At 32.6% G+C, this 26,971-nt stretch overlaps 1 protein-coding gene across 1 annotated transcript in view; it reads right to left on the minus strand.

The window, feature by feature from the left end:
• Positions 1-12,146: 12,146 nt before the first annotated feature.
• Positions 12,147-26,971, minus strand: part of LOC123541720 (uncharacterized) — a 49,492-nt gene continuing 34,667 nt past the window's right edge. The window contains exons 4-7 of the mRNA XM_045327273.2: positions 26,789-26,916; positions 24,349-24,445; positions 22,910-23,071; positions 12,147-13,451 (exon numbers count right to left, since the gene is read on the minus strand). Coding sequence (XP_045183208.2) covers positions 13,192-13,451; positions 22,910-23,071; positions 24,349-24,445; positions 26,789-26,916 — 647 coding nt within the window. The 3' untranslated portion in view covers positions 12,147-13,191. The remainder of the gene's footprint in view (positions 13,452-22,909; positions 23,072-24,348; positions 24,446-26,788; positions 26,917-26,971) is intronic.

The raw sequence follows: 26,971 nt of genomic DNA on the forward strand, positions 1-26,971 counted from the left end.
AAATACGTAAGGATTAAATATACTGCAACAAAATTAAAATGTCAGCCTGGACATGCAAAAGTAAAACATAACTTTAGTTCAATTTTAATAAAAAATGAATTAAGGCACCGCCTAAAATAGGGATTTATCATTAAGGTTATGTATTCCTTTTTACAAAGAAACTATTCACTACTCAAAATAAAGTAAAAATTCGCGAGAAACTCTTCACTTGAAACAGCAGTTTACATTTAGTGTCATCACCGCGTTCTCAAACTGGCTTTAGGACTTTTTTTGTTTGTTTGCGCTCCGCGTAGAACTCCTAACTGTTTAAAAGATCAGTTGCATAGAAACTATACATTTTCAAATTGAAAAAATAAAAATGAAAGAAACATGTTAGTGTGGTTTACAAATTTTTTGACTGATTCAGGGTTTTCTGTTTCTTATGCAGACAACCAGTCTGTGGACTGTACATAAAACGGAACCGAAAGTCGTCGAAAATATTGCCTCGGTATATGCAGAGAAAAAAGACGAATAATTATATACGGACTTTAACTTACCGTCTCGGGGATTTTCATCCATGGTGCTTGGCGCTGGTGATGAATCCCCAGATAGAATTCCTCTTAAACTGGTGCTAAGATTTTGAGGGGTGTTGCTAATTTTATTACCACTCATGAACAAACACAATTACATCTAGTCTGCTATTATGTAACTTGGTTGCGTCATATGCAACAAAAAGATTTCTTCTTATATTTTATACAACAGTAGTCTTAATGTACCGGGAGGCGGTTGTATAAATTCTTTACGTACTTTAACACAGTGTTGTTACATTTTATGGTCCATTCGGATCATGGAGAACATTCAGATTTTCAATATACGAAATTATTTTGTGTGCATACGTATACGGTACAAATCTGCACAATAAACCAGAGTGAAAATGATATAAGTGCATTAACATTTCAATTACACTGTACTTTTACAGAATATGTCATTATTTAAGAAAATTTAAGTTACGTAACATTCACTTCATCAATGTATTATATATTCTACGAGATATTATATATGTGGCAAAAACTTCTAAAACATCTAACATAAAAACAACAACAACATAATTTAGTTTTACATGCGTAAAGAGGTATTGCAGTCAAGAACCCTTTTTGTGTCTCATTACAAATAATCCCATAACATTTACATAAAGTAAGATAGTCGGTCATTTATCAGATTTTATCTTTGCAACAATATATCTTCAGCTTTAATAGCCTCGCCTCGGTAGCCTAGTAGTAGAGCGTCCGCTTCGAGTGCGGAAGGTCGAGGGTTCGATCCCCAGCCGCGTCATACCAAAGACGAAAAAAAAATGGTACTAGTAGCTTCCTCGCTTGGCGCTCAGCATTTAGAGGATAGTGCTAGGACTGGTCAGCCCGGTGTCAGTATAATGTTACTGGGTGGGGTATCATGCCACGTGTCTACGGCGTGATATTTCAGTGAGGCAGCACTATAAAATTAGGCATTGTGCTCACTGCTACAAGTAGACACCGTCGTTTATTTGACTGAAAAATTGTTGAAAAAGACGTTAAACCCGAACACACACACACACACACACACACACACACACACACACGCTTTAATACCCTAATCTTAATTTGCACAGTACGTATGTAAACAATGAAATTCATAGATGAAGTACAAACAATGATCTATATGACCATCTTCTTTCATCTTACTTGTCTTAAAGTGATATGGTTACCTATGCAACACAGTCATGGATTTTCCATTATGTGCAACAGAATTTTGCTCACATAAAATTTACTTACTTCGATAGCTCTTACTTCTGTTTTTAATGTCAGATCAACTTAAAAGTTTGCACTAGAACATGACCTGAATTCAGTTTTTGATCTTTTTTACAGCTTCTTGTAAATTCATACATTCACACACTAACCGACTCGCTAAAACAATTCAATGTTTGATCACCCTGAAAGTTTACACATATATATAGTGTACTTGATTTCCTAGTCGTTCATACTACTGTGTATTTTTTTACGAATACAAACGTTTTTACCTTATTTTTTACTTATTATTGGTAATACTTATTCTGTTGAACTTTCGCATTCGCACACGACAATGACTTTCTCCAAAAAACTACCTTTACTATTTACTGTCTGATCACCCGAAACGTTCCATTAATAAAGTGTACTTGGTTTCCTACTTGCTAATGGTTATCAGAGAGCTTAACCTGAATACAGCTTTCTTTTACTTGTTTTACCTTTTACTTGTAGAACTAGTTCCCGCACATTTATGCATTTGCATCAATACTTAATCTACTACAACATCACTAAGCACTCAATTATGTTTGATCACCCTGAAACCTTGCTAAATCAAGTGAACATAGTTTCATACTTCCCATTGTAATTTATTGAATATAACCTGATTACAAATATTTAATATTCTGCACATTTGCACATAAAAATACTTACTCAAAGAGGTCTAACTTTACTATGTCTCGTCACATTGAAACTTTGTACAAATAAAGGATACAATGTTTCCTACTTGCTCATGCTATCATAGTACTGTGTAGGACCTAACCCAAACACAAGGTTTACTATCATTTTAGCTATTACTGATCATATTGCTTCTATTGAAATAACGCCTTCGCTCAAAAAATGACTGACCCTAAGACTGTATGTAACCTATCAAGAGTAGATTTTTTTTTTAATTTTATTTTCTTACCTAATAACAATATTTGTGCACAAAATAAATTCTATTATGATGACAGTTGGCACAGATATAGATATACAACTCTTGATTTAATCATTGTACTGTTTTAACACTACTTGGGTAGAAATATTGTTTTATCTGTGTACTATTCACACGGGCTATTTCATGTTGCGTCAAATGATTTATCATAAATCAAAAGAGAATATGTTTAAGGCCATAAATGATCTGGATGATACGCATTTTTATTTACCGAAAATGGGAAGAAAGTTTAATAAAAAGGTACGTTATTTTGAAGGGGCACGAGTTGACCAAATTTATAGTGCCAGTTGACCAGTTTTGGTACAAATTTATTAAAGTATGACCTGACCAGTTTCTCGTTAGACGGTTTATTTACGTCCTTTCAAGGAATATACTTATTTCGTTAAATAGATCTGTTTAAGAAACTGCAAAAATAAACACAGGTTTAATAAACCCCGCTTGGTTTTCTGGGTATGCAGGACTATATGATATTATGGTAAATATGTTTTTAAATTGTATAATTTTGATACCATTCATCGTATATTAAATGTCGTATCAAACCTGTGCGCGAGAAGCATTTCGTTTGCGCATATCATTCCTTTAGCGTTGGCTTCTTGTAATGACTATAGCGTTGTGTCTACTGTAATATACTGCAATCTATAAACGGGTAATTTGTATTTCATTTTAATAGGACAATGAATGCGTTTTCGTCTTCGCTGTGAAAGTTTTAACAACTATGTTTACCGTTGCGTTAAGTTATAAAAACATGTTTTTACAATATACACTGAAATTTAATGTGCAATTCAAACTTTACATAAAATGAATATTTAGCTCTTCGGCTTTGGTTGGGTAAGCAAGATTGTTCAACACGGCTTTAAAATACAATATGTCTTCATTCGGATAATACAGGTATTCTACAGCTATACTACTAATAACAAATTAATGTCATTTTCACAATTTCATCTGAAAACATTCAGTCTATTCCATTTCAGTGTAATTTTAAAAACATAGATAAATGTCAATGTAGAAGCAAAATGTAGTCTAGACGTAACTTGATACAACAGGTACTGTGTATACTGCAGCAATAATTTAAAAGAATGTATAGATATTAAACATAATGTCTTGGCCTTAATATTGTCAGTGTTAATATGTAGCTACATTCTTGTATCTTTTAATTTGTTGACAAATGCAAATAATGTACAATTACCATCATGGCAATAAATGCAAAAGATACGGTTAAACTGCGATGTGTCTTTTAAGGAAACATTAACAACCTACTGACATCCTTAATAGAAACTATTCTGATAATACTGGTTTAATACAGTTACACTGCAAGATAGAATGTGGACGATGTAGGTCATGTTTTTCACAACTTCATCTGAAAACTTATTCAGTCAATCACTTTTCATAATACATCAAGCACTGTGCATATTGCTACAATAATGTTTAAACCATAAACATGTTGTCTTCGCTTTATCAGTTTGTTCAGTTATACAGTTAATTTGGTGGCAGATTTTAAAACCCTTTGCCATTGATATAAAATATGAGCACTTTCTTATTGCTTAAAGTTATCAATTATTCTATAAAATAAAAAAGTGGAATTTCCACAGGTCATATAAGTCGTATTGAGGCCCTGCAAAAGAAAGTTTAAGTTTAAAATAATTGTTGTCAATGGGTAACTCAGTCTGCACAAAATTTGATATAAAAAGTACAATGTACTTGTATATCCGACAATGAAAAATAACAGAACAAAAGTATTAAAATTAGTATCACATATCTGTAACAACATCTCTAGACTGTTGCTACAATTATCATTTCAAAAATGTTTCAAATGCTTTATTCATTTCGAAATATTTCCCTTCCTCTTTAAGAGCTACAAATAAACTGTAACAAAGAAAAAGACACTCCCAGCAGATGTAGTTTTTACATATAAGGTAGTTGATCCGTTAAGGCACTCTGCAATATCCATTTCAGTTTGTATTCTCTTATAATAAGCAATCCTTCGGACGTAGCTACAGCTCAAAATGAACAGTGTTTTGCATAAAAACCGTAGGATACCAAAAAAGCAAACGTAATTTGCCGATTTTTATTACGGGTCGACTGTAAAACGTTTTTGTTGCAAACAATTTAACCTGGAAACTTTTCATATTATTTCAATAACTTTGCTTGCTTGGTTTATATAACTTATAAGATTAATAAGACAGTCAATATGAAATAAGTTATGTACACACTATTTACAACAATAGAAATAGTCCAACCGTTGAACTGTAATGACCGTTTCTGTACACAGCTTCTATCACACACGTAAAGAAGAAGTATTATTCTCTGAAGCATATGTAAAGAAAATAAAAATAATGCCTGCAACCATTTTCTTTTTTCTCCTTTGTATAAAAAATAAATTGAACGTCCAAATTCAGGAATCAATTCCAACTCGAAGAAACATAACTTAGCTTCTTTTCTCGAAGATACAAAAACATAAACCATAACTGCGAGTGCGATAACAAGTAATGCCATCACTGATAATATGACAACTGTACAAATCCGTTTTTTGTATATCTTATTTCTTGTTTTCAGAGTTTTGCCATCCTCCTCTGTCAGTTCGGCTTTATTTTTATGATCTAAACGTTCTTTGTTGACATGTACTGCTGTCAATTCCAACGCGTCATACGTGTTCATAACGGAATCTCCAAGGGATTCGTAGTCACTGTCATGAACTGTTGCCATATCACTTATTAGACTATTTTACGAAAATTTGAATCTACCAGAAATATTCTAGTTGTATCATTGAGAAACATAAATCGTCTAACATGGTGAAATATTTTGTCATGGTGTGTGATTACAGAACGTTTAAAACTTCCTTTTTCAATGAACCGAACAAAAAATATCAACATTGAAAAGACTTATATAAATATAAAAGAGGAGACGCATGCCTCACTTTTTTGCTTTTAAAATTGTTTAAACACAGTTTTGCTTTATATTTTATATTTATATTTCTTCTTGTAAGTAAACCGCTTATATAATGTATCATAAGAAATAATATATTCATCATTTAGAGAATTTAATAAGTGATAAATCTGAATCAAGACTTAAATCAAGAGCACATAATTATGAATGTCATTGAGCTAAAAAGGCACGTTATTATCATTATTATTATTATACCAGATTTATATAGCGCCCTTTTCATGATAAACTTTACATATAGCTAACGCAGCCAGGGCGCGAAATTCATCCTCAGAGTCTACCAGTACAGATACAGAGCGATCTGCCCTGAGGGACAGAGTGAGATAAAACCCCCATAACAGATAGAGAGAAATCCTTTTTAGATACAGGCCTGTCCGGCTAACTTAGCCTTGCTCTTTTTTTATAGACAGTCTGGTTCTTTAACGTCCCCGGTGTAGCACTGATACACACGAAACCTCTTTACTAGGAAGAACCAGTTCAGGCCTCTTGGTTAAGTGGAGACACTCAAGAGCATCTCAGAAATTTCCAGTGCCTCGACCGGGATTCGAACCCGGACCTCTGGATTGACAGTCAAGCGTGTTACCACTAGACTACCGGCCCACCGTTATCGCAATTAACTTAAACGGATACCTGTAGTATACATTGGCAGCAATGTAGATTTAAACTTACTGGATAAAAGCAATTCGTTGTATAATCGTGTAGATACATGTTCTAGCTGTTAAAATCTCAGCTTTTATTTGTTTCTGACACTTTGTATTTGCTCTCATTTGTAAACAACTGTAGACGGCTTTAGGGCTATTTTCTTTATGATCTAAATGGAATATCGGGGTTAATAATTAAACATAATATCAAACAGGGTACTCTATCGTTTCTTAAAATTATAGGTAATCATTGAAGCGAGGACGTTTGAACTATATTATCTCTTGTCTTTTTCGTAATTTCTTTGAAAATATTAAAACAAGTTTATCTTGCCTGTTTTATTTAGCTTTAACACATTTAATTTATAAAAGAAGGTGTTTGTTATATTTACATATATTTAAACAAATGTCTAAACTTAATATATTGTTAGAAGTACTTTTCAACTAACCTTTATAATTATGTGCACTTACTCATGGAACACTTTAAATGTTAAATAACTGAAAATTATGTTCCTCAAATCGGCAAGTATCAAAGCCTTTGAATTTTGAAGTAAGATATATAGGTCGCGTGGTTTCTTTACACGATAATAACTAAATTTTCAATGAAAAAGGGAAAAATGAATAACACAAATAAAACTTTTCAATTTATTTGAAAATGGTCGCGATGCAATATTCTGCACCCGCCTATCTTCCCCACCCATACATCAGTCATCAGTCATTAACAACTTTTGTCTTACATTCCTAAAGTTATTTAAATACAAGTACCTAAAAGGAATAAATTGTGATAAATATTTAGAGAAATATATTTTGCTCAATAGGAAAAATGCTAAAAAAACGAGAACGTGTTTAATATATAAGCTATAAACTTTGCATGGTTACTGACACGTAACGTCATGTCGTCCAAGACGTCGTTGTAAAACAACAGTTTGTAGCGTTCCTGTGATAATTTATGCATTACTTCAGTATTATTAAATCCTTAAGCATGAAATCGAAAACAGGTAAATGTTATTATCCAAAAGGATGAATACACAGATTTTAGTTGTCGAAAATATTGTCGTAAATTTGGTAAATCATGTGCACATTCAAATTGTATGGTGTACTAATTTGTATAAAGTAATAATGTTCCCTGTTTGTTAATTTTGTGTCGATACAATTTAAATTGAAAAAAAATATATAATTAAAAGATAACGATAATGCTATTTTTTATAAAAATGTCAAAGCAAATTTTACCTTATTGAAAAGAAAATAATTTTTAAGGAACATCAAGCAAAGATATGCTGAATGTCAATCACAAGCATTATCAAATTATCTTCTATGACAAGGAAATCAGGATAGACCTACTTGCGCATGTTCCATATGAACGAAAAGTGACAATGACGAAACGCGACATAGCTAAGGCGAAGCGTACGAAACGCGACAGAGCGATGGCAAAGCGTAACAGGAAGCTTCAGCTGAAGACACACGTGTAGGTAAAACTCCACTGGTGCTTTCAGAAACGATTCAACTAAAACTTCAAATGTGCCAGCTTTTCGTGTCTATTGTAGGCAGAGCTCAATTTTTCCCAAACCATCAGGGAAAATGTCTACAGTCAAATCGGTTATTTTTGGATATCATTTTCCTTCTATGCTGAATCAAAAGTTTTATAACATTTAATAGAAAACTGTAATAAACATTTAGAGACCATCCTCAAAAACCAGGTTGTCATTTGAAAAATCGTATTATGAAAAAATGTATGTTATGAACTTTACTTTTTGGCCTTTTTTTCATTTAAAACTGGACCTAACATTTTTCATCTTCATGTAACAAACCAGACAACTCATTTGCTAATTAAATATTTTTCCTCTAGCCAAGTATTTGAAATTAGGTATTCATTAAACCCAATGCTTAGCTGGTTGCCATAAACACAATAATAAAATTTATAGCCTAGCTCTTCCAATCAGGAAGTGTAATGGTAGACACAAGTCAAACGTATGCAATGTATTCTGAAAAATTATTGGAGAAAGGTTGTATATTTGAGCCGTTAAATTTTATTGCATCTGGCAGACAAAGGTATGATGAATGTATGTAAAAGAAAAGCAAACGAAAATAAAAACTGCAAGTCTACAAAAGTGTGTCCTTAAGGAGAAATACAAAATACACTAATTACATTGTAGAATTTGTGAAATACAAAATACACTAATTACATTGTAGAATTTGTGAAATTAGCTTCTCGAACAAAACAAAATTCTCACTGGGGATGTTGGAATACAAAAGTCCAAGAGCATATTCAACCAAATTCCATATTGAGTCTAAGAATGGATTTTATATACCTTAAGACAAATACATACAACAATAAATAAATAGAGCATTTTAATATTTCAGATATGCATACACGGATACGGGAATATCACTCATTTTTTATGCTAACTAATGAAATACTGTATCAGTTAAATATTTTAATATCTCATCACTCACACTGTGAAAATATGAAATCTATATTTTCATACTGTAAGAGATATAGCTCCGCCCCCTCGTACATTGTGTATGAATTTTAAATTATTTGCTTAAAACAGGATGAAAATTGTAGTCGCACTTTGTTCTTTATAGTATATTTCTCGAGTCAAATTATTTTACTTAATGAGAATTTCATAACGTTATGCAGCAAAAAATAAAATAAAATGGAACTTTATGTTGTGTGCGTCTTTCTAACGTCACAACACGTCTGACGTCATGTCTGTTTACGCGCGTCTGTTACCCGCGCTGTGATTAAAAAAATGTTGCAAAATGCACATCTCAACGTAATTGAGCATAAAATAAAAAGAAAATTAGTTTGTTTTCCGTGAATATTGAATATATCTCACCTCGAAGTGAGAAAGTGTTCACAATTTCACTCGCGCTACGCGCTACGCACTTCTCAGTGAGATATATTCCACATTCACTCAAAACAAACAAATATCCTCTATATATAATATAAATTTCACCAGAATTGATAAAATTATGCCATAAATACAATTCTACAAGTATGTATAATAATACAAATAAGAAGTTTCTGATTCAATTCGTTTCAATTCCATTTATAGTCTGGTCACGTATACATCAACGAGGAAACATTTTACAGCCGCCACACGGCACTTAAAGATTGCTGTTGTGATAGTTAATAAAATATGTAACATGATCCTTTGGAAGCAAAGAATGCAGCCAAGAAGAATAAAAGCAGACTCGGTTTGACTGGTGTGATTTCAATCTCTCAACCTCTTTAAATTAAGTTATTGGTTTTGTCTATCAGTTGACAGTTCGAAATGAATTATTTTGTATGGCTGCTGCCAACAGATAACAACGTCTGTTAAATATCAAAATCTATTATAAAAAGCAGAGTCCACAACCTTTGTCCGGAGCATTTCTTCTTCATGCATGGAGTGATCTTGATTTTAACTTGGCACAAATGTTCACCATTATGTGACGGAGTGTCATGCGCAAGAAACCCTATGACTAAGGACTAAGGTAAAGGTCACACTTAGTCGTCAAAGGTCAGATTTAAAAATGACTTTTACCGGAGCATTTTTTCTTCATGCACGGAAGCATTTTGATTGAACTTGGTACAAACGCTTATCACCATGAGATGGAGTAACATGCGCTCAAAAAACAGATCCCTAGATCTGGTCAAGGTCACACATAGAGGCCAACGTTCAGATACAAGAATGACTTTGTTCGGAGCATTTCATCGTCATGCTTGGCACAAATGTTCGCCATCATAAGACATAGTGTCATGCGCAAAAACTAGTTTGCTAGGTGTAAGGTCAAGGTCAAACTTAAAGGTCAAATGTCAAATTCAAGAATAACTTTGTCCGGAGCATTTTTCCTTCATTCATGGAAGCATTTTGATGGAACTTGGTACAAATGTTTACAACCATGAGACGGAGTTACATGATTGCAAAGAAACAGATATCTAAGTCTTAGGTCAAGGTCATACTTAGAGGCTAAAATTCAGTTGCAAGAATGACTTTGTTCGGAGTATTTCTTCTTTATGCATGGAGAGATTTTTATGTAACTTGGCACACATGTTAACCATCATAAGACAGAGTGTCATGTGTAAGAACTAGGTCGCTAGGTGTAAGGTCGAGGTCACACTTAGAGGTCAAATTCAAGAATGACTTTGTCCGGAGCATTTCTTCTTCATTCATAAAGGGACGTAGATGCAACTTAGCACAATTGTTCCCTATTATGAGACAAAGTGTCATGCGCAAGAACCAGGTCCCTAGTTTTAAGTTCAAGGTCACACTTAGATATCAATTATCAAATATAAGAATGAAATATCTTGTATGGCTATTGAGTAGGTAGATGAACGCTTCTTTCTTTTGTCAACAAACTTTGAAGGTCACCCATGCCATTCAATTTAGGTCAAGGTCAGTTGTTACTTCTTTTATTAAAATGCATATGAAAGGTTAGTGAGTCCACCTATGGACAACAAAGTTTATTTTTAGGTAACCAATGACACCTTTTTGGAGGTCAAATTCAAAAGATAAAATGGTATGGTCACTGTGACCTTTATTATAAAAATGCATTTTCGACTTGTACAAGCTCTCGACTGGCGTATTTTGAGACTATTACACCTTCGTTAAAAAGATATAAAGAGTATGATATAAAGTATATATTCTACATCGCATTTCTGTCACGTGACTTATAAGACGATTTTAGTTAAAATAGTTATAAAATAATTATCAAAAATAATAATTGTGCAAACCTGATTTAGAGACAAAAGCGCTACTTAGCTTAACAAAACATTGTGTATCAATTTGTACTACTTAAATCACAAGAGTTCTTAAAACAGTGTCTGTTTTCATACAAAAAATGTTAACATTTTGAAACATTAAAAAAGAAAAAAAAACGTACTAAGTTCAAGTAAATACTTTATTATCAAAGCTACATTTATAATATTTCATTTGTCGAAACAAAGTCGCATGATTAGTGATAAAAACATGTTGATCCTGGATGTTGACTATCAGCAGTGACGTTATAACGTGACATCATACACAATTCAAGACAAAGAAAAAATACATCCACTGCAAATGTTTGCAACCCCTTCCACAATTAGCCTAGGAGTCGGTAGATTTACTAAAAAAACGGCATTTAGAGGTAATTTTGCTAAAATGACAGGTCTAAAACACCTATAGATATTCATGCCTTTGAATTTTACAATATAAGAATGTATCGACTTTGGAAAAAGGATATCGATAAACAACCATATCGACCTCACTTTAAGGAATATGATCTTTCACCGGTTGTAGATGCAAATAGGAATATCCGGCTCGAGGGTAACTGTTATTGGCGCTAACCCGACAGAGTCTACCTGAAAGCCAAATATTCCCATGTGCATGTATATCCAGAGGTATATTATTTTTCTTGCATACCGTATTTTACGAATTATGGACTTCATAAAACGAAACGAAATACTTTCTAACACTTTTTCTAATTGTAGCGTATTAATTTCCACAAACAGAAGTCATTACTTCCGGTTTATCTTTGTCATTTGTAGCCTAAGGTTATGTTGTTTATTTCTGTAAACTAATTTATTTTGAATTGAGAAATATTCTATATGGAATTAAGAGCAACTATCAAGGGGTTTGATTGTTATCACATTTTACATAAAAATATGTACATTTTTGTAATACATGCATGAATCGTTAGTTATTATTAAAAGCACGAGCGTCATCTGAGTCATGTGGTGCCAGATGGGTTTAGCCGGCATAGGTAAAATCACCAGAATATCAGTCCTGTTTATATTACTTGACAAAGTCTATGAAAGTGTTTAGAGCTGTAATTTTAGTATGTATATGTCGAAAAACAACAAAGTGTAGCTATAAAAACAAGTTACAATTTATTTTCATAAACTAATATAGAAATAATTTTACACTCTATAAAGAGAAAATCATTACGCAATCATACTTTCATTGCTTCTTTTATGTGGAATTATCTTCCCAACTTGTAACAACTTTGTAAAAACTGTTTTAGTGATTATAAAAGAACAAATGACTACAGTACATTAAAAACATTCCTGCTTCGCTTCAGCTATCATATAAATCAAAGCAAAGAATTTAAATAAGAAAATGACGCTCGGTTCTTGGAAATTATTAAAAATCTAATGACAGCATGTATAATAATATGTGTTTTGAAAATTTGCGGCATGTATCAGACGCATAATAGTCTAAAGAAATGAAATAATATCATAATAGTAGCAGTTATAGTGGTAATTATGGTAAAAATGATAAAAATAAAATATATAAGAATAATATTTGCTTTATAAATCTACAACCTCTGCAAAATATACATTTAACACTTTAAGTATATAATAAAATAGTAGCTATAGATGAAATTTTACCTCAATTTTAACCCATATTCAATTTAGGATTCATAGTTCTTACAATAATGACAACACTTTAAGGACATTAAAAACAGTCAAAGCATGTCATGCTTTAACACAACGGGTTATTTCATTTCTGAAGGATAAAAATATATGTTACATCTGAAATGAAAGAAGAAATACTGAGCATAAACAAATTACCATTTTTACATGATTCTATATATCAAGTATTCTCTTCTAATGTTTATTTTTTCCAAAAAGATTCAACTCTCTCTTATCAAAACTTCGAATGCTCTGTTGTACGGTTGGCGAGGTTGTTTCATAGTAATAGTGTGAAACGAGTAACAAGAGCTAGAATCTGTGTTAAATCCTCCCACAGATATTTCACACAGAATGTGCGCCTGAAGACAGTTATTAGAAATCTTGTGAATTTGTTGATCATTTCTTTAATCTTTACAATTTTACAATATTTATATGTAATAAATGTGTTGGTGTAATGTTATTACCTATATATGTTTAATACAAGTTGTTAGCTGTTCAAGTAACTGTTCATACTCTTCTAAACATCATTCGAGATGTAAGCAAAGACTCATATCCCATAAACTCTTTGTATACCATACCACTCCAATGACAAGATGTTGTACCTGGTGTACAATACTGCCCATTCAGGTGTACAAACATACAACTTGTGTACCACCATGCTCCTGTCCAATGTCCTGCGCAGTTCCCAGAATAAGTATCCACGTCATGATCGAAGGTACTAAATGCTGCATTATTATTGAATGACATTCCGGTTTGGGCATTGTCTCCTGTAAACAAGATTAGTAGCATTTGACTTGTACAGATATCGTATACATTCAAATATGTCCCCGAAATATTGTCAAATGATTGCACATCTTTGTAAATTGCAAATTAATGTATAACTGTAATTAGCTGAACAAATTTAAGTATATTTACATATATATATATCGTATATTGTGAAAATGTATTTAGTTTCCTTTATATATCTACATTCGTTTCCGCCGCATTTACAGGACCAAATCATCATTGAATTGAGTGCCCCAAAACAGACAAATTATAGATTGCGGTTTCAAAAACATGAGTCGGTATTCGAATTTCAAATGTAACTTTAAAGACTAATCGTACACTTATTGAAAAATAGAATATTTTGAACAGGTCTCGAGTCCGCATTGATAATAATAATAATAATAATAATAATAATTTCATTCAAAGAAGGTAACATATTAAGAAATATATAAACAATTACCGGTATATACATCTTATTTTCAATGTGGCCTGTTTAAATTAGATTCTGACACGACCAGCAAATAACCTACATACATGTAGAGCAAAATCTATCTCGGGTTATTCTGCAATAAACCACTCGCGTGCAATTACGTCATCCGATCCAGGTGCGTAGCACGGTCGTAAAAAGAAGTTACCATTTTTCTAACACTAGTATTTCGTGTTAAAATCGAAATAACAAGTTCCCAAGTGTGATTTATCGTAGAATAACCCGAGTTTTTCGTTCTTATATGCGAAATAATATATCACTCAGACCTACGGCTTTCTTTATTGAATGGTGTTATTTTCAGTGTAACTGATAATTATCATATGATTTATTAGTTTACTAATTATTGGAAACATTTGTCCCCATACAAAAACTGGCCTTTTTTCAATAATTCTGGATAATTAAAAGTAATAACACACTATCAACATGATTTTGATGATATTTTAGATATAATTATACAGACCTATAAAGAAAACTGATGAAAAAAATACCCGCCAAAACGTCATAATATTATTATGTTTTAGACGTAGATTTCATTTTATTTTTATTAGAAATTAATTTTATGTTTTAAGTTAATGTTACAAACATTAATCAAAAATAAATACAAACCGAACCACATCTGTTTCCTTAAAAATCATTTAGCTTTTAAGCTTTTCAAAGCGGGTTGGGTAAACTTACATCAGAACGATTCACTGTTTTAAAATCGACTGCTTCTATCTTCGATTAAATACATATACTAATAGATGTTTGATGCAACTTTAAAATTCATACCCCACTTTGACATAATAACATAGCTGCTTGACATAGTTAGACACTACTTGGACAAGTTCACACGCCACTGATGTAATGACATAACTGTCTGACATAAAATGAAAAGGTACTTGAACAAGTTCACATGACAATTTGCCAACATAGTATAAACCCATTACATATGAATAAAAAGGATGGAAGCTCCGTAAGTCGCCCAGACATCAAACATGAAAATGATGCAGGCTCGGTATAATTGGTCTTGTTAATGAACCGATGTGGAAATGCATGCTGCCCTCTCCCCCACACCCACTAACTCCGGGTTGAGCAGAACTCAACATTTGTAAATGTTACAAGTACCAAAAACATTTCATAGACATCCGCGAATGTGTTGATACGATATTGTTCATAGAAGTTTCAATGATACAAACAGTGCAATTTTATGTAAAGCGGTGTAAGGTCCCCATTCAAATTAATAGGCTTGCCCTCAACAAGAATACAATGGACAGAACTAAACAATGTGGCATTTAGAGTGGAGATTTGATTTCAGGTTATAGAGCCTGCAAACGTCATATATACAGCTTCAAAGATAAGATGACATAAACTTCCGACATAATGATGCTCTACGCGTGCTGTCTATTCAAAAAAAGCTAGGCCATATTACGCGGTCATAATAAGGTTCTTTATGGACAAGGTCACGTTTTGAAACTTAAGCATTTCATATAATAACGTGTCACATACTATGCCAATCATATATTTGCAACATAATAGTACGTTCTGAAGACAGGTTCGCATTATGCGTAGACAAGGTGGCATACATTGTGACATAATGAATAATTACACCGGGCATTTTAAAGAACCTGACGGTTTGTTCCAAAAGAGCTAAGCATATATGTATCTAAACACATGTCTAACTGTGTTCTCGGGGCTATCTTTTGCTCTGTCCTGGTCGGATCGACATGATACTGTACTAGTAGAGGAGGAATTTCGGGCTTTGAACGGCTGCATTTGTTTGTAAAGCACATTTGAACGTTTTTATCATGAAGAGGGAAATATATGAATTTGGTATGATAAATATATAATGCCATGACAGCTCTTCGATAGAATAATAAACAATGTGGACAACACAGAATTAAAAGTCCCGACATGAGACAGCTACGTCATTGCATACACATACACCTAAACGTGTCACTAACTTTAACATTCTCAAGCATCTGCCTCATTTGTACATTTCTACATGCTGAAGGATAAATGACATTTACAGCAAATCTTCTTAAAATACTTACACAACTATGCATTATTTTCAACAGGAACAAAAACCAATCAAAATTGAAATAGCAAAGTGTTCTTAAAGAATATTCTTTTAACTTTCAAAGAAGCAGCAATCATCACGATTTCAAGAGTAACGATGCTTTTAAGTAAGTGACCGAACGTGTTAGTAACTTTCAGAACCAGCGTGAGGACATACAGCTTTACATGTCAACATACCAACGTTTCTTCATGCTATTGGAAACCGTCTAATTTGGTTCAATACAAAAATGGAACACAAAGACCGAGTACCAGTGATATCTATTTTCTTTGAAAATGAAAGAATCTTTAATCAAATCAGTCAAATTAGAAGCCGAAAGAACAATTATTTCTCCGTATTATAGAACACACGATGTTTGCATCTGCCGTAAGGTGGGTAGGAGCAGGCACGATATATCCCCACAGGGTTTTGTACCCCCCTTTCCAACGAAATGATAGAAACTAACCATTTAATCACTAGAAAATGTTAAACTTTTGCAAAAATGATATTATGCGGTTATACTAACCTATTTACTTTCGAACACACAGTGCATATTTAGCTCACCACTGAAGTGTGACATTTTCCTTACTAGAAATAATGTGTTTTAAAGCAGTCGATTTAAAAAGGATGAAATAAAATGGTCATTTTGGCACAAAATAAAACGTTCTCACGATGACGTCAATTCACCCTTTACAACTCTTAAAAGCTTAAAAGCTATTAATGCAATAAATGTTTAGTGGAAACAATTCTTTTGAATTTTATTTATTCAGAATAAATGTTTGTAACATCAAAATAAAATAAATCATTATTCCAATACAACAACAACAAGAACAACAAAGTTTATTCAGCATTAAGTAATATAACATTACTTCTAGCCTACATACGAGTGTAGTGACTAAAACAATGAAAGTTTTACCGCTCAAGTTCTAAGGGAAATGTGAACTTAATATATATCTTTAATCAGAAGTTAAAGTATTACGATAGTTTACTGAAAACAATAACATATGAATATTTATTTGTCTAGTTCCTTTCTACGATTATTTGCGAAATACATAAATTTTGACATATTAATTATATCTTTTTTGCTTCTAGACATTAAAAGATTATCAAATTTTTGCAAAGTTTTCTAGGTATAATAATATGAATTTAAAAATTGCCTACGTAAATCTCAATATACAGGACACGTTAACAGTAAATGACATTCGTTTTTTACAGCTTTCGATGTACAAAATTTACAGATTCTTTTTGCTGATCTTGAAATATTGTAATATCTTTCTCCCTCTTTTTCAAAACTATGTGAAGATAAACGAAATCTAACGAATACTAAAGGCAACTTTAAATCGTTTTTCTAAGCTATAGCAATCAAGATATTGTTCAAGAGTAAAATTATGTTTGAACCTAGAATATGTTATTAATCTCTGTGATTTGATGAAACTGATCTAATATTCTTTGTTTGGTAAAATCCATTACCGATGTATTTTGATAGTTACGAAGATTATGCCACATATCAGATAAGCCCAGACTGTCCAAAATAGTTTGATTTGATGCGCCCAGTTCTGACTATTATATTATACTATTGTCTAATCTTCCTTAAGCATATCAAACATTTCCTTTATCAATCTATTTTCATCCAACGTTTGAATTTTTAACCAGTATCTAATCATGTTTATATGTCTTTTAATTTTCACGGGTGCCAAGTTCACCATATAATCCTGTCAGATTTGTTGAAGTTTTAACAACAAGAGTCTTTCTACAGAATTTTGTATGGATTATTTCGGACCCCATACGTCTGAGCAGTAATTTTGAACTGAGGAGACCAACATTTGAAATAATTTACATTTTTCACTGGTTTTGAATTTATACTGGTAAAAAAAGAGAACAGTCAATACAACGCTTATAATGCATGATCTGCTATAGTTTTGTGTACGCGGCAAATTGCCATTCTTAGAAAGAATATACCTAAATATTTGAAGGATGATACCACTTTAAGTTTACCTCCGTATAAATAAAAGGTAAAATTGGTTGGTCATCTTTTTTCGAAGATCATGACCTTGGTCTTACTCGTATTATCTTTAAACCAAAAGTATCACAGTTCATTTCTACGTTCTTTAACGCATTTTGCAAAGTTTCAGGTTTGGTGGAAAATAATACGTGACCATCGGCGTAAAGTATCAGGAACAGACTAAGCTCATTGATAGAGAATATACCACCAAGACCAACATTTATGTTCTTTATTAGATCATTTACGAACATCATAAATCTCCTTATTTTACCTCTTTAGACGAGTAATCAATAAAATTAATATAAAATATATTTTTTACCATAATACAACACCTTTGATACAATCGAATGTAAAAGAAATATACAGTCTACCGTCCTTTACCTTTTTGAAATCCAAACTGACAATTTACAAGTGTTTCGTATTTTTCTGTTTATAAGTTTAGTCTGTTAAGTAATATATGTGAATATATTTAAGACAAAGTATTATTCAGTGTTATACCACGGTAGGTTTTAGATACCTTTGGATCTCTCTTTTAAATATATGGAAAATATATCCTGTCCCCCAACTTTAAGGGTATTCCCCACTATCAAAATTTTGATTAAAAATGTGAAACAAGGTGAGAAGAAATAATACTGTAAGAGGATTTAATTATTTCTGCTGAAATGCCATTCTGGGCCAGAAGATTTAAAGTCATTCTGTTTAAATACAGCTTTATGTACCTCCTGCTCAGATATTGATAATTTGCAAAATTATCTTCCTCAATATTTACATCTGCATCACAATTTTCACCAAATAATGCAAAATGCCTATGAAGTTGGTCAATTACTTTATCTTTATTTTTAGAACTTTTTTTTTTAAATCATTTTAACGGATTTCCAAAACCTAAGGGGTTGTTTCGTTGCAATAGTTTCAAGTTCAAGACTCTCACGCAGCTTAAATCTATATTTTGTTTTTGATTTAATTTAATTTTATTGTGTACGCATTTTTACAAAATCTTTTCTATTTACCTCCGTATCATTTTTGACAAAAATATTTCTTGCCCTTTTAAATACCTTTTTTTGCTGTATAGCATTCATCATTGAAGAACCAGTTTGGTTAACTTTGACAGGGTTTATCATTATTTGAAAAGCATATATACCTATCAAATGTTTCCAGCGCATTTTTATGTTAAACTTCTGTAAGACTGATTACCCGATCATTAATAGATCGGGAACGATTCTTGTCATCTCTTGTTGTCAATTACAAAATAATAACAGACAAAAATGAAATTTTAAACCAAGATGTGTTATTTCATGACAACTTATATAGTTCTGAAACAAATGATATGAATTAACAGTCATACCTTGATGCTATTAACTTAGACAACAAGTTAACTAATAAGCTTTCAAACTAATGTTAAGGTTTATTAACACATGCAGAATGCACCCTAGCTATTAACGGAATGAAACTAAACAAAAGACCGGGGTTAGATGACTTATCCGCCGAGTTTTATGTAAAGTTTTGGGATCTGTTTGGTAATTTATTCGTTGATGCCCTAAACGAAGGATTTAAAAATAATGAATTGTCTAGATCTCAAATACAGTGTTTTTCCTTAATTTACAAGAAGGGAGATCCTGAAAATATTAAAAACTGACGACCGGTCTCGCTATTAAACATTGGCTACAAAATACAATTTGAAAAATTAAACGGGTCGTTCTACAGTTTAAAGACGATTCCAAAAAGAGAAAAAAAAAACAAACAATTCTTATCATTACAGATAACATCGTTTAAAATATAGCAGTTTTCAACGTCTGTACCTTTTCCTCGTCCCATATTGTTTTTCATTCGGTATTTGAAGTATTAATTTTTATATTACTTCTATTATTGCTTGTTTCTTACATATACATCAAACGTAAAACGTAAACGAGATAGATGTGACCTTCGTCAATATCAAAGCTACTGATCGTGTAGAGATTTTCTTTATGTACAAATAAATAGTCCGTTACACTGAGACCACGTGATGATAAAAAGTATGGTCATATGAGTTATGGATCCACCCGTTTGCGATGAAGTGACCAGTCGATTTACAAAGCGAGACAAGTATCCGCCCATTAACATGAATCACGGAATCTTTATTATATCGAATAGGAATATCATACTGACTTGCTAATGATGGTTCAATATCTAGTTGATCGCTATTAAGATGTCTGTCGAATTATAAAATATCAATTCCGTTACTCGTTTTATGCTTTTCACATAATTTATAAATTCCTCGTCTTGTAATTTTCTAACTAAATCGTTTATATTCCATGATAAGATTTGTAATTTCTCATGCTGTTCCTAACTGGAAATCTCCTGGATATGTTAGCTATTACCGTCTCGAACTAACAATTTAGCGCCCGTCAACTTCACGCTATTTTCTTTGGGCTTTCCTTGCTCCATAGCTGGGAAAAGCTCCCTTCTATTTTCCAGGACAGATTTGGTTTGTTGTACACCAACGCCTTTAATTTTAGATTCAGATCTTCGGCTTTGTCTTTAGCTGTGACCCGCACAAGTTCTCGCGCCTTGTAGCTTTGAAATTTCGCTACTATCGGTCGTGTACCTTTATTTTGCTTTTGTCCAATCCTGTGCGTACGCGGCAATTTCAAGATCGTCCTTGATAAGTTCCAACACCAGCGTGTCACAATTTTCCGTCTCCGTTTCAGGAATTCCTTGAAACAGTAGACGAAGTCTACAGTGTTACGAAGACAGCAAGATTTTAGATCGTCAACTTTTTCATTTAATAGCTGGTAATCAGTTTCCATTGTAGATGCCTGATCTTTAAATACTTTTCCAGTGTTTTTATAGTTTCATCATATTCCGTGCTGCGGAACACTATCACTCTGGTATCTATAGATGTATACTTAATTTCTAGGTCTGTATACTTAATTTCTAAGTCTTCCACCTTGCAGTTAATTCTGTTCACAGTTTTTTTTCTATGCTATCAATTTTTGACATTTTTGTTTAATTAACATCCTCCATGAGTTACGTTGCGGTGAAGTATTCTGCAGCATAACATTAAACGGAGGTGACTGCATAGATTGAACAAACTGTCCACTAAACTGCGGATTTGCTAAAATTAGCCATATTTTAATTTAGGTAAATACCACTTTCCATGTTTTGCATAGTTTGGTTTGGAAAGATAATAAGTAGTCAGGCAAAGATGAAATATTAATACTTTTATTTTGGTCACTTACTAATCCGCTGTCGAGTTACTCAATTGCCCACCAAACCGGTTTGACTACAATGACCACTGACCTGCGTATTATCCATGTAAAGTGGCCACGAAGCCTTCCGTTTTTCACTTTATTTTGATTTTTCTGCTTTCAAGAGTTCTTTTCACTAGATTTATGCTTTGCAGGTGTGTAGCTTAATGTCAATAGACACTTTTCTTGACAGAAATAATCCAGTTTTTTTGCGATACTTCCACAAATTCACCCAAAACACCGGGAGCTCAAATTAATGTCCTATCAGTTAATCATGTGACAAAAATAATACAAATAAAGTGAAACCTGGGACAATCGTATTCATTCTATGATTTATGTTGAATTTTAGTCAATTTTCTTTATTTTTGTTAAATAATGTTTAAATGTCATACAATAATTAAACGTGTTATTATATATTAATTGTTTATATCACTTTTACCAGAATAATAACAAAATTGTTAATCGTTATGTAACAAAACAAGATACTACGTATATTGTTTGTCATTTTTTGCGGCCATCTTGTATTTTCGAACCCGCACAACGATGCAACAACATCGCTCTTATTAATATGCTCCATAAATCAATTGCTTGGTTTAGTTTATATAGATAAAAAATGCGGTTATTAAAGCCCTGCTCCCCGGCTATTCAAATTCTTTTGTGTGTATGCAACCCATGAATACAATAGGTAACAGTTAACGGCCACGTGCCACACTTTAGCACGCAAAACCACAGGTATTTCATATAGAATTTTATATAAAATAGACTCTATTTTAACAAGTTTCACTGTTCATAGTCAGGGTTTTCATGCTTTTTCAGTGGTTAAAAGGTAGGACGGGAGCAGGGCTTTAACCAGAAATTTCACTTTAACCCGACCTTTCCATGTTTTATCATTTATAATGTCAAATAGGTAATTACTCAATAAACATTTCGAGTGTATACCATAATTATTAAACTTTGTTATTAGGCAAAGAAAAAATGAAGTTTAGATGAAAATCATCTCATATGTATGAATTCCAAATCTGCCGATTTCAGGGGTTGATTTACATCACCCACTTTTATAGCTGTGCTAGCAACAAATATCTACCCAGAATATGTAAATATGTTTATTTTTGTTTTCATGTGATAATTTACAGAGTGTAAAACTCTTGGGAAGTTCTGTCCATAGACTGAAAATTTACAAGAAACATAATTATAGAACATTTTGAAAAAAAAAAAAAAAAAAAAAACTGGATTTTTTGCCATCTTGTCGCCCCTAAATTCATAATTATTTGAAATTACGGAATTACTTAAGGACAAAATGCTATTTTTGTATGTTGACGTGTGTATTCATTTATAAGAGCTGTGATTTACAAAATCCCCATTGAATAAAGAACGAGTAGTATTATATTGTTGCCGACCATCTTGGTAATCATGGATTTTCTTGGACCGCACCATCATGCAATACCATTACCCTCGATTTTTCAGTACCTAAGATGTTACTCTAATCATTTCTAGAGAAAATTTGTAATGCAAATAGACATCCAATTAGACACTGTATTTGTTGAAGATCAAGTGGAAAAGGCAAGGTTTCTGTTTCAACTCCCCCCCCCCCCACACACACCCACACACACACACTTTTTTCTATATGTCAATGATAAAAAACCTTGACATCCATCTTTAAGCTATAGAAAAACATTCAATTGAAAAAGTAAAATGTTGCTCATTTGTTTATTTACCTATAGTTCCGTGTCCGGGAGAAATGTGAAGAGTGTAATTTGGGCCTGATGATATTTTGAAATTTTGAAAAGTCACGTAGCCTTTCGTTCCATTAGCGGCCGACACATCGAGTCGAAGTTCAGATCTGCCTTGAGAAACCAATTCGTAAAGATTTTCAAGACCTACAATAAAATCAATTATTTTCAATATTTTGCTTTCAAAATTTAACAGACGAATTTCATACATGTATCGATTTTTTTCCGTATATAATCTTGTATAATAAAAATTATGTGAGTCTGTTTTGTTTCAATCGAGTAATCTACATTGGCCAATAGGTCAAATGGGGACATTTAAGCTCTGATTAAGTATCAAGACACAAGCTGCCTTCCGGGCATTATCTTAGGAAGGCCGCTATAGAATCATTGAAATTATAACTCCACTACGCACGCATCAAATATGATATTAAAATGGCTAAAGTTTAAACTAGCATAATAAATACATATACGGGGAACAAAATCGACAGGAAAAGCAACCCAAAGAGCACCGTTGGACATATATTAAAAACAACAATGTGTGTAAGAGATGTGGATATACATGCTACAAGTTATAGACAACTAGATAAAGGCTGATGATAAGCTGGATGAAAATGATAAGATTCAATCCAACTTCAATGGCAGCACTTCTTGTTTGGCTGATATAGCTAAATATGGTTTTGAGGGCGTAATTTGATGAGAAAAATAAATTGCACCAAGGGGTAGTTGAAAAGAAAACACATTAACGAAGAACACCTAAGGATATAAGAAGATGTCCAGACAAGAATAGAGAATTTCACGCAACCGCCAACTGAACACATAAGCTTATGAAGTTTCTCAAAACTAAAAGAATAGGTTTCAAATAGATGGGAATAAATACTCAAACGACGAGATTTTGGGCACAGTTGCAATGCAGAAGCTGAATTGATAATGGTGTTACGAAGTATCTTTTAATCGACAAGGAAGAGAACATAGAATGAATGATGGATTTTTAAATACAACCTTTGTCGCTTTCTCGCTTTGTCGGGAGTTCCTAACACTAAACAATACCAAGGGACACATATTAATTTATCACATCCATCCACAGGGTATGTTGAAGGATCTTGCTAATTTCTTCAAGCCGGTCATGGAAAGTCAAGAAAGAAGTTGTAAAAAGCAACGTCACTTCAACAACCTCCGGCACCTCTAACGGCACTACTAAATATTTCATCGACAATCTTTTATACGCCAAAGGTCTGTTGACAAAATATATATTGGAGCTAGCCTTACCCCTAGCCTGAAAACCGGTACATTGAGAAACGTCAAAAATCGTGCTGCAAATTTGACATGCGTTTCCAGTTCACATGATAAGATTATTGTGTTTACATTGACCATTAGCTTGAAATATTACATTAATGACAAATCTGAAACAAAGAATAAATGATTACCTAACCAAAATTCCCCGTTTAAACGTCCGAATCCGATTTCATATTCAGAAAAGTTCCTGTAAAACTCAACGGATCCATCAAATCGGTTTTGGAAAACCTGAAAAGTACAAAATGAGTATCAAAACAGCGTACAACTTATTACTATAATGTGTCTATTAAGACAATGTAAAAAATTGCATACAATATGCTAGTAAATATGTTAAAAGCAACGAAAAGGATGTCTACTAAGGAATAGTCATTCTTTCACTCTTTTGAAAAGACTGAACGTACTATATCAGTATCGTATGTATTTAATTATACATACAGTCTGTAACATATTACATACAATAAGTTTAGATTTTTTGTATCTGCACATCAGAGAATATTCTGAATTTTCATATATAAACACTTTTGACTGTGAAAAGTCTCCTTGATATTTTGTCTAAATCATCTTTAGTTCTATGCCCCAAAAGAGTGAGGTAGCAAATATATTTTAATTTAAAGGCTGCCAGTCAAATAAAGAAACACTTGATATTTTTCAGTTTTTGTATAGTTCTATTAGACATTAATTTAAGGATCAAAATGACTCGTTACATAGAGCTAGATCCCTGCTAAAATGTATATTTATTGCCTCTATAACATGAGTAAGAAATGACATCCACCGCAATGTGACAGGAAATCGAAACCAAGGGAAATAACAGCTATTAAGTAAATATTGTCGTTATTGAGATTGCGATGACGATGTTTATTCAATAAATTATTGTCCCCATTTTTGTCACAAAAATTGCCTGGTGTGTAATTTCAATTTTAAATATAATAAAAGTAGGATATTTTCCTAATTTTTTGACAACCATAAATAGTACGTGCTACTGGGGTATATATTTATTCGGGAACTGTGCATATCATAACTTACAAATAAATTTAAGATAATTATTTAAGTAGTTTTATATATAAATAGATAAAAATGATATTAATATTAAGTCAATCACGAAAACAAAAATGGCGCCCAACAGAATTGCGTGTTAATTTATAAAAAAAGATTCTTTTAATTCTTGTTCAGAACTGAAATTTGTCCCTTCGATAGCTTTGTCCCCCATCGAAATAACGAAAGAATATACGTATACTGAACGTTCATATTCCTTTATATCCGTCCATCTGTCTGTTTTAACACAGTTTTACAGACTAATATTCGTTTCCGTTCCGTGTTATCTTAAGGAGGTTCGTTACCTTGTTACCAAGGTAAAATCAGATTAGATGATCCGCAGCGATTTTTTTTATATTTCGTGTAATTCAATGTTTTAGCAACTACAATCACAATTTCGTATTAGCAAAATACCAAGCAATTTACATGGTACACTATTGTTAAACCATTAAGCATCAGGTCCGAGACAGGTTCATGATTATTTTTCTGTAAAATGGATATACAAACACATTTAGTTTGTCGTAAAATTCTTCGTAAATCGTCACGTCAGCTTCCGGTTTGGCGCGCGCACATACAAATATAAAGGTAACCTACCTACTTGATCTAACTGAATTGATTTTGACATAACTTGGCCGAAATGATAATCCTATTGTTTTGTTTGTTTTCTTGAGTTTTACACCAAATTTCCTATTTAGATAACCTAACAATCCATTACCGGTGGAGAATACTTCAAGCTGCTAAATATATAAAAAAATCTTACAATTACATTTCAATTGTCTTCTTACCTATATTTACTGTTTCTGTGAAAAAATATTTTTGAACAAAATGATGAGGGCAAAAGCATACGTTGTTCCTCACTTTTTCAGTGGGAATGGTGGCCTCCATTTGTTCTAAGTTGTTCAACTTACCTGTATAGCGACCATCTAATAAGATATATGTGCACTTAAAACACAGATGTACTGAATTCCGTGTCAAATAGCCCTTGTCTTTTTGCTTACTTGTAGTAAGAATTATTTTTAACTCTGAATCTTATTTTTCACATATTTGTCTGCAATATGTGTCAAGAAGGGTCTGAAGTTTGCAATATAATCTTACAATATTCCTTTCATTAATGTCCTCTAGATAAGGATTGTCAGTGATAACTGAAATTTCTTTTTTGCACTGTGTATGTTCTTTCAGTCTTCCGGCAAAGATAATATTTTACCGACTGTAAATATACAATGATTGTGACATATGCTAATCTCAGTCCTTGTCTTAGTTGCGTGTCTTAGATACATGGAAACGATAATGTTTTCCCTGCCAACGATGGTCGCGGTAATGTTTTCAGTACTTGAACATTCTTTATCCTAGTTTTACACAAAAACTATATTGATATATAGGCATGACATTTTACTATTATAGGGTTTTAATTAAAGAAGAGATAACTCATAATATCCATTTTTTTTGCAATTAAGATATCTAATTTTACAAGACATAGCAGCCATAATGACAAATCAAATAAAAAAAAGAAACAAAATAGAAGAATAATTAAATCATTACTGTCCATCCGCCTCCATCTGTAGTCATATCACAGTACACCTGAATGTGTCGGAGACTGTTCCATGTGATTATGGTGTAAACACCGTCTTGGGTTATCTTCCCTTGAAGGATGTCAAAACAATCGGTAGCTGTATTTGATGAATACAAGAAAGTAGAATACAACGCCATTTTAATCAATTACAA

This window comes from Mercenaria mercenaria, chromosome 19, assembly GCF_021730395.1.
Source record: "Mercenaria mercenaria strain notata chromosome 19, MADL_Memer_1, whole genome shotgun sequence".
NCBI lineage: Eukaryota > Metazoa > Mollusca > Bivalvia > Venerida > Veneridae > Mercenaria > Mercenaria mercenaria.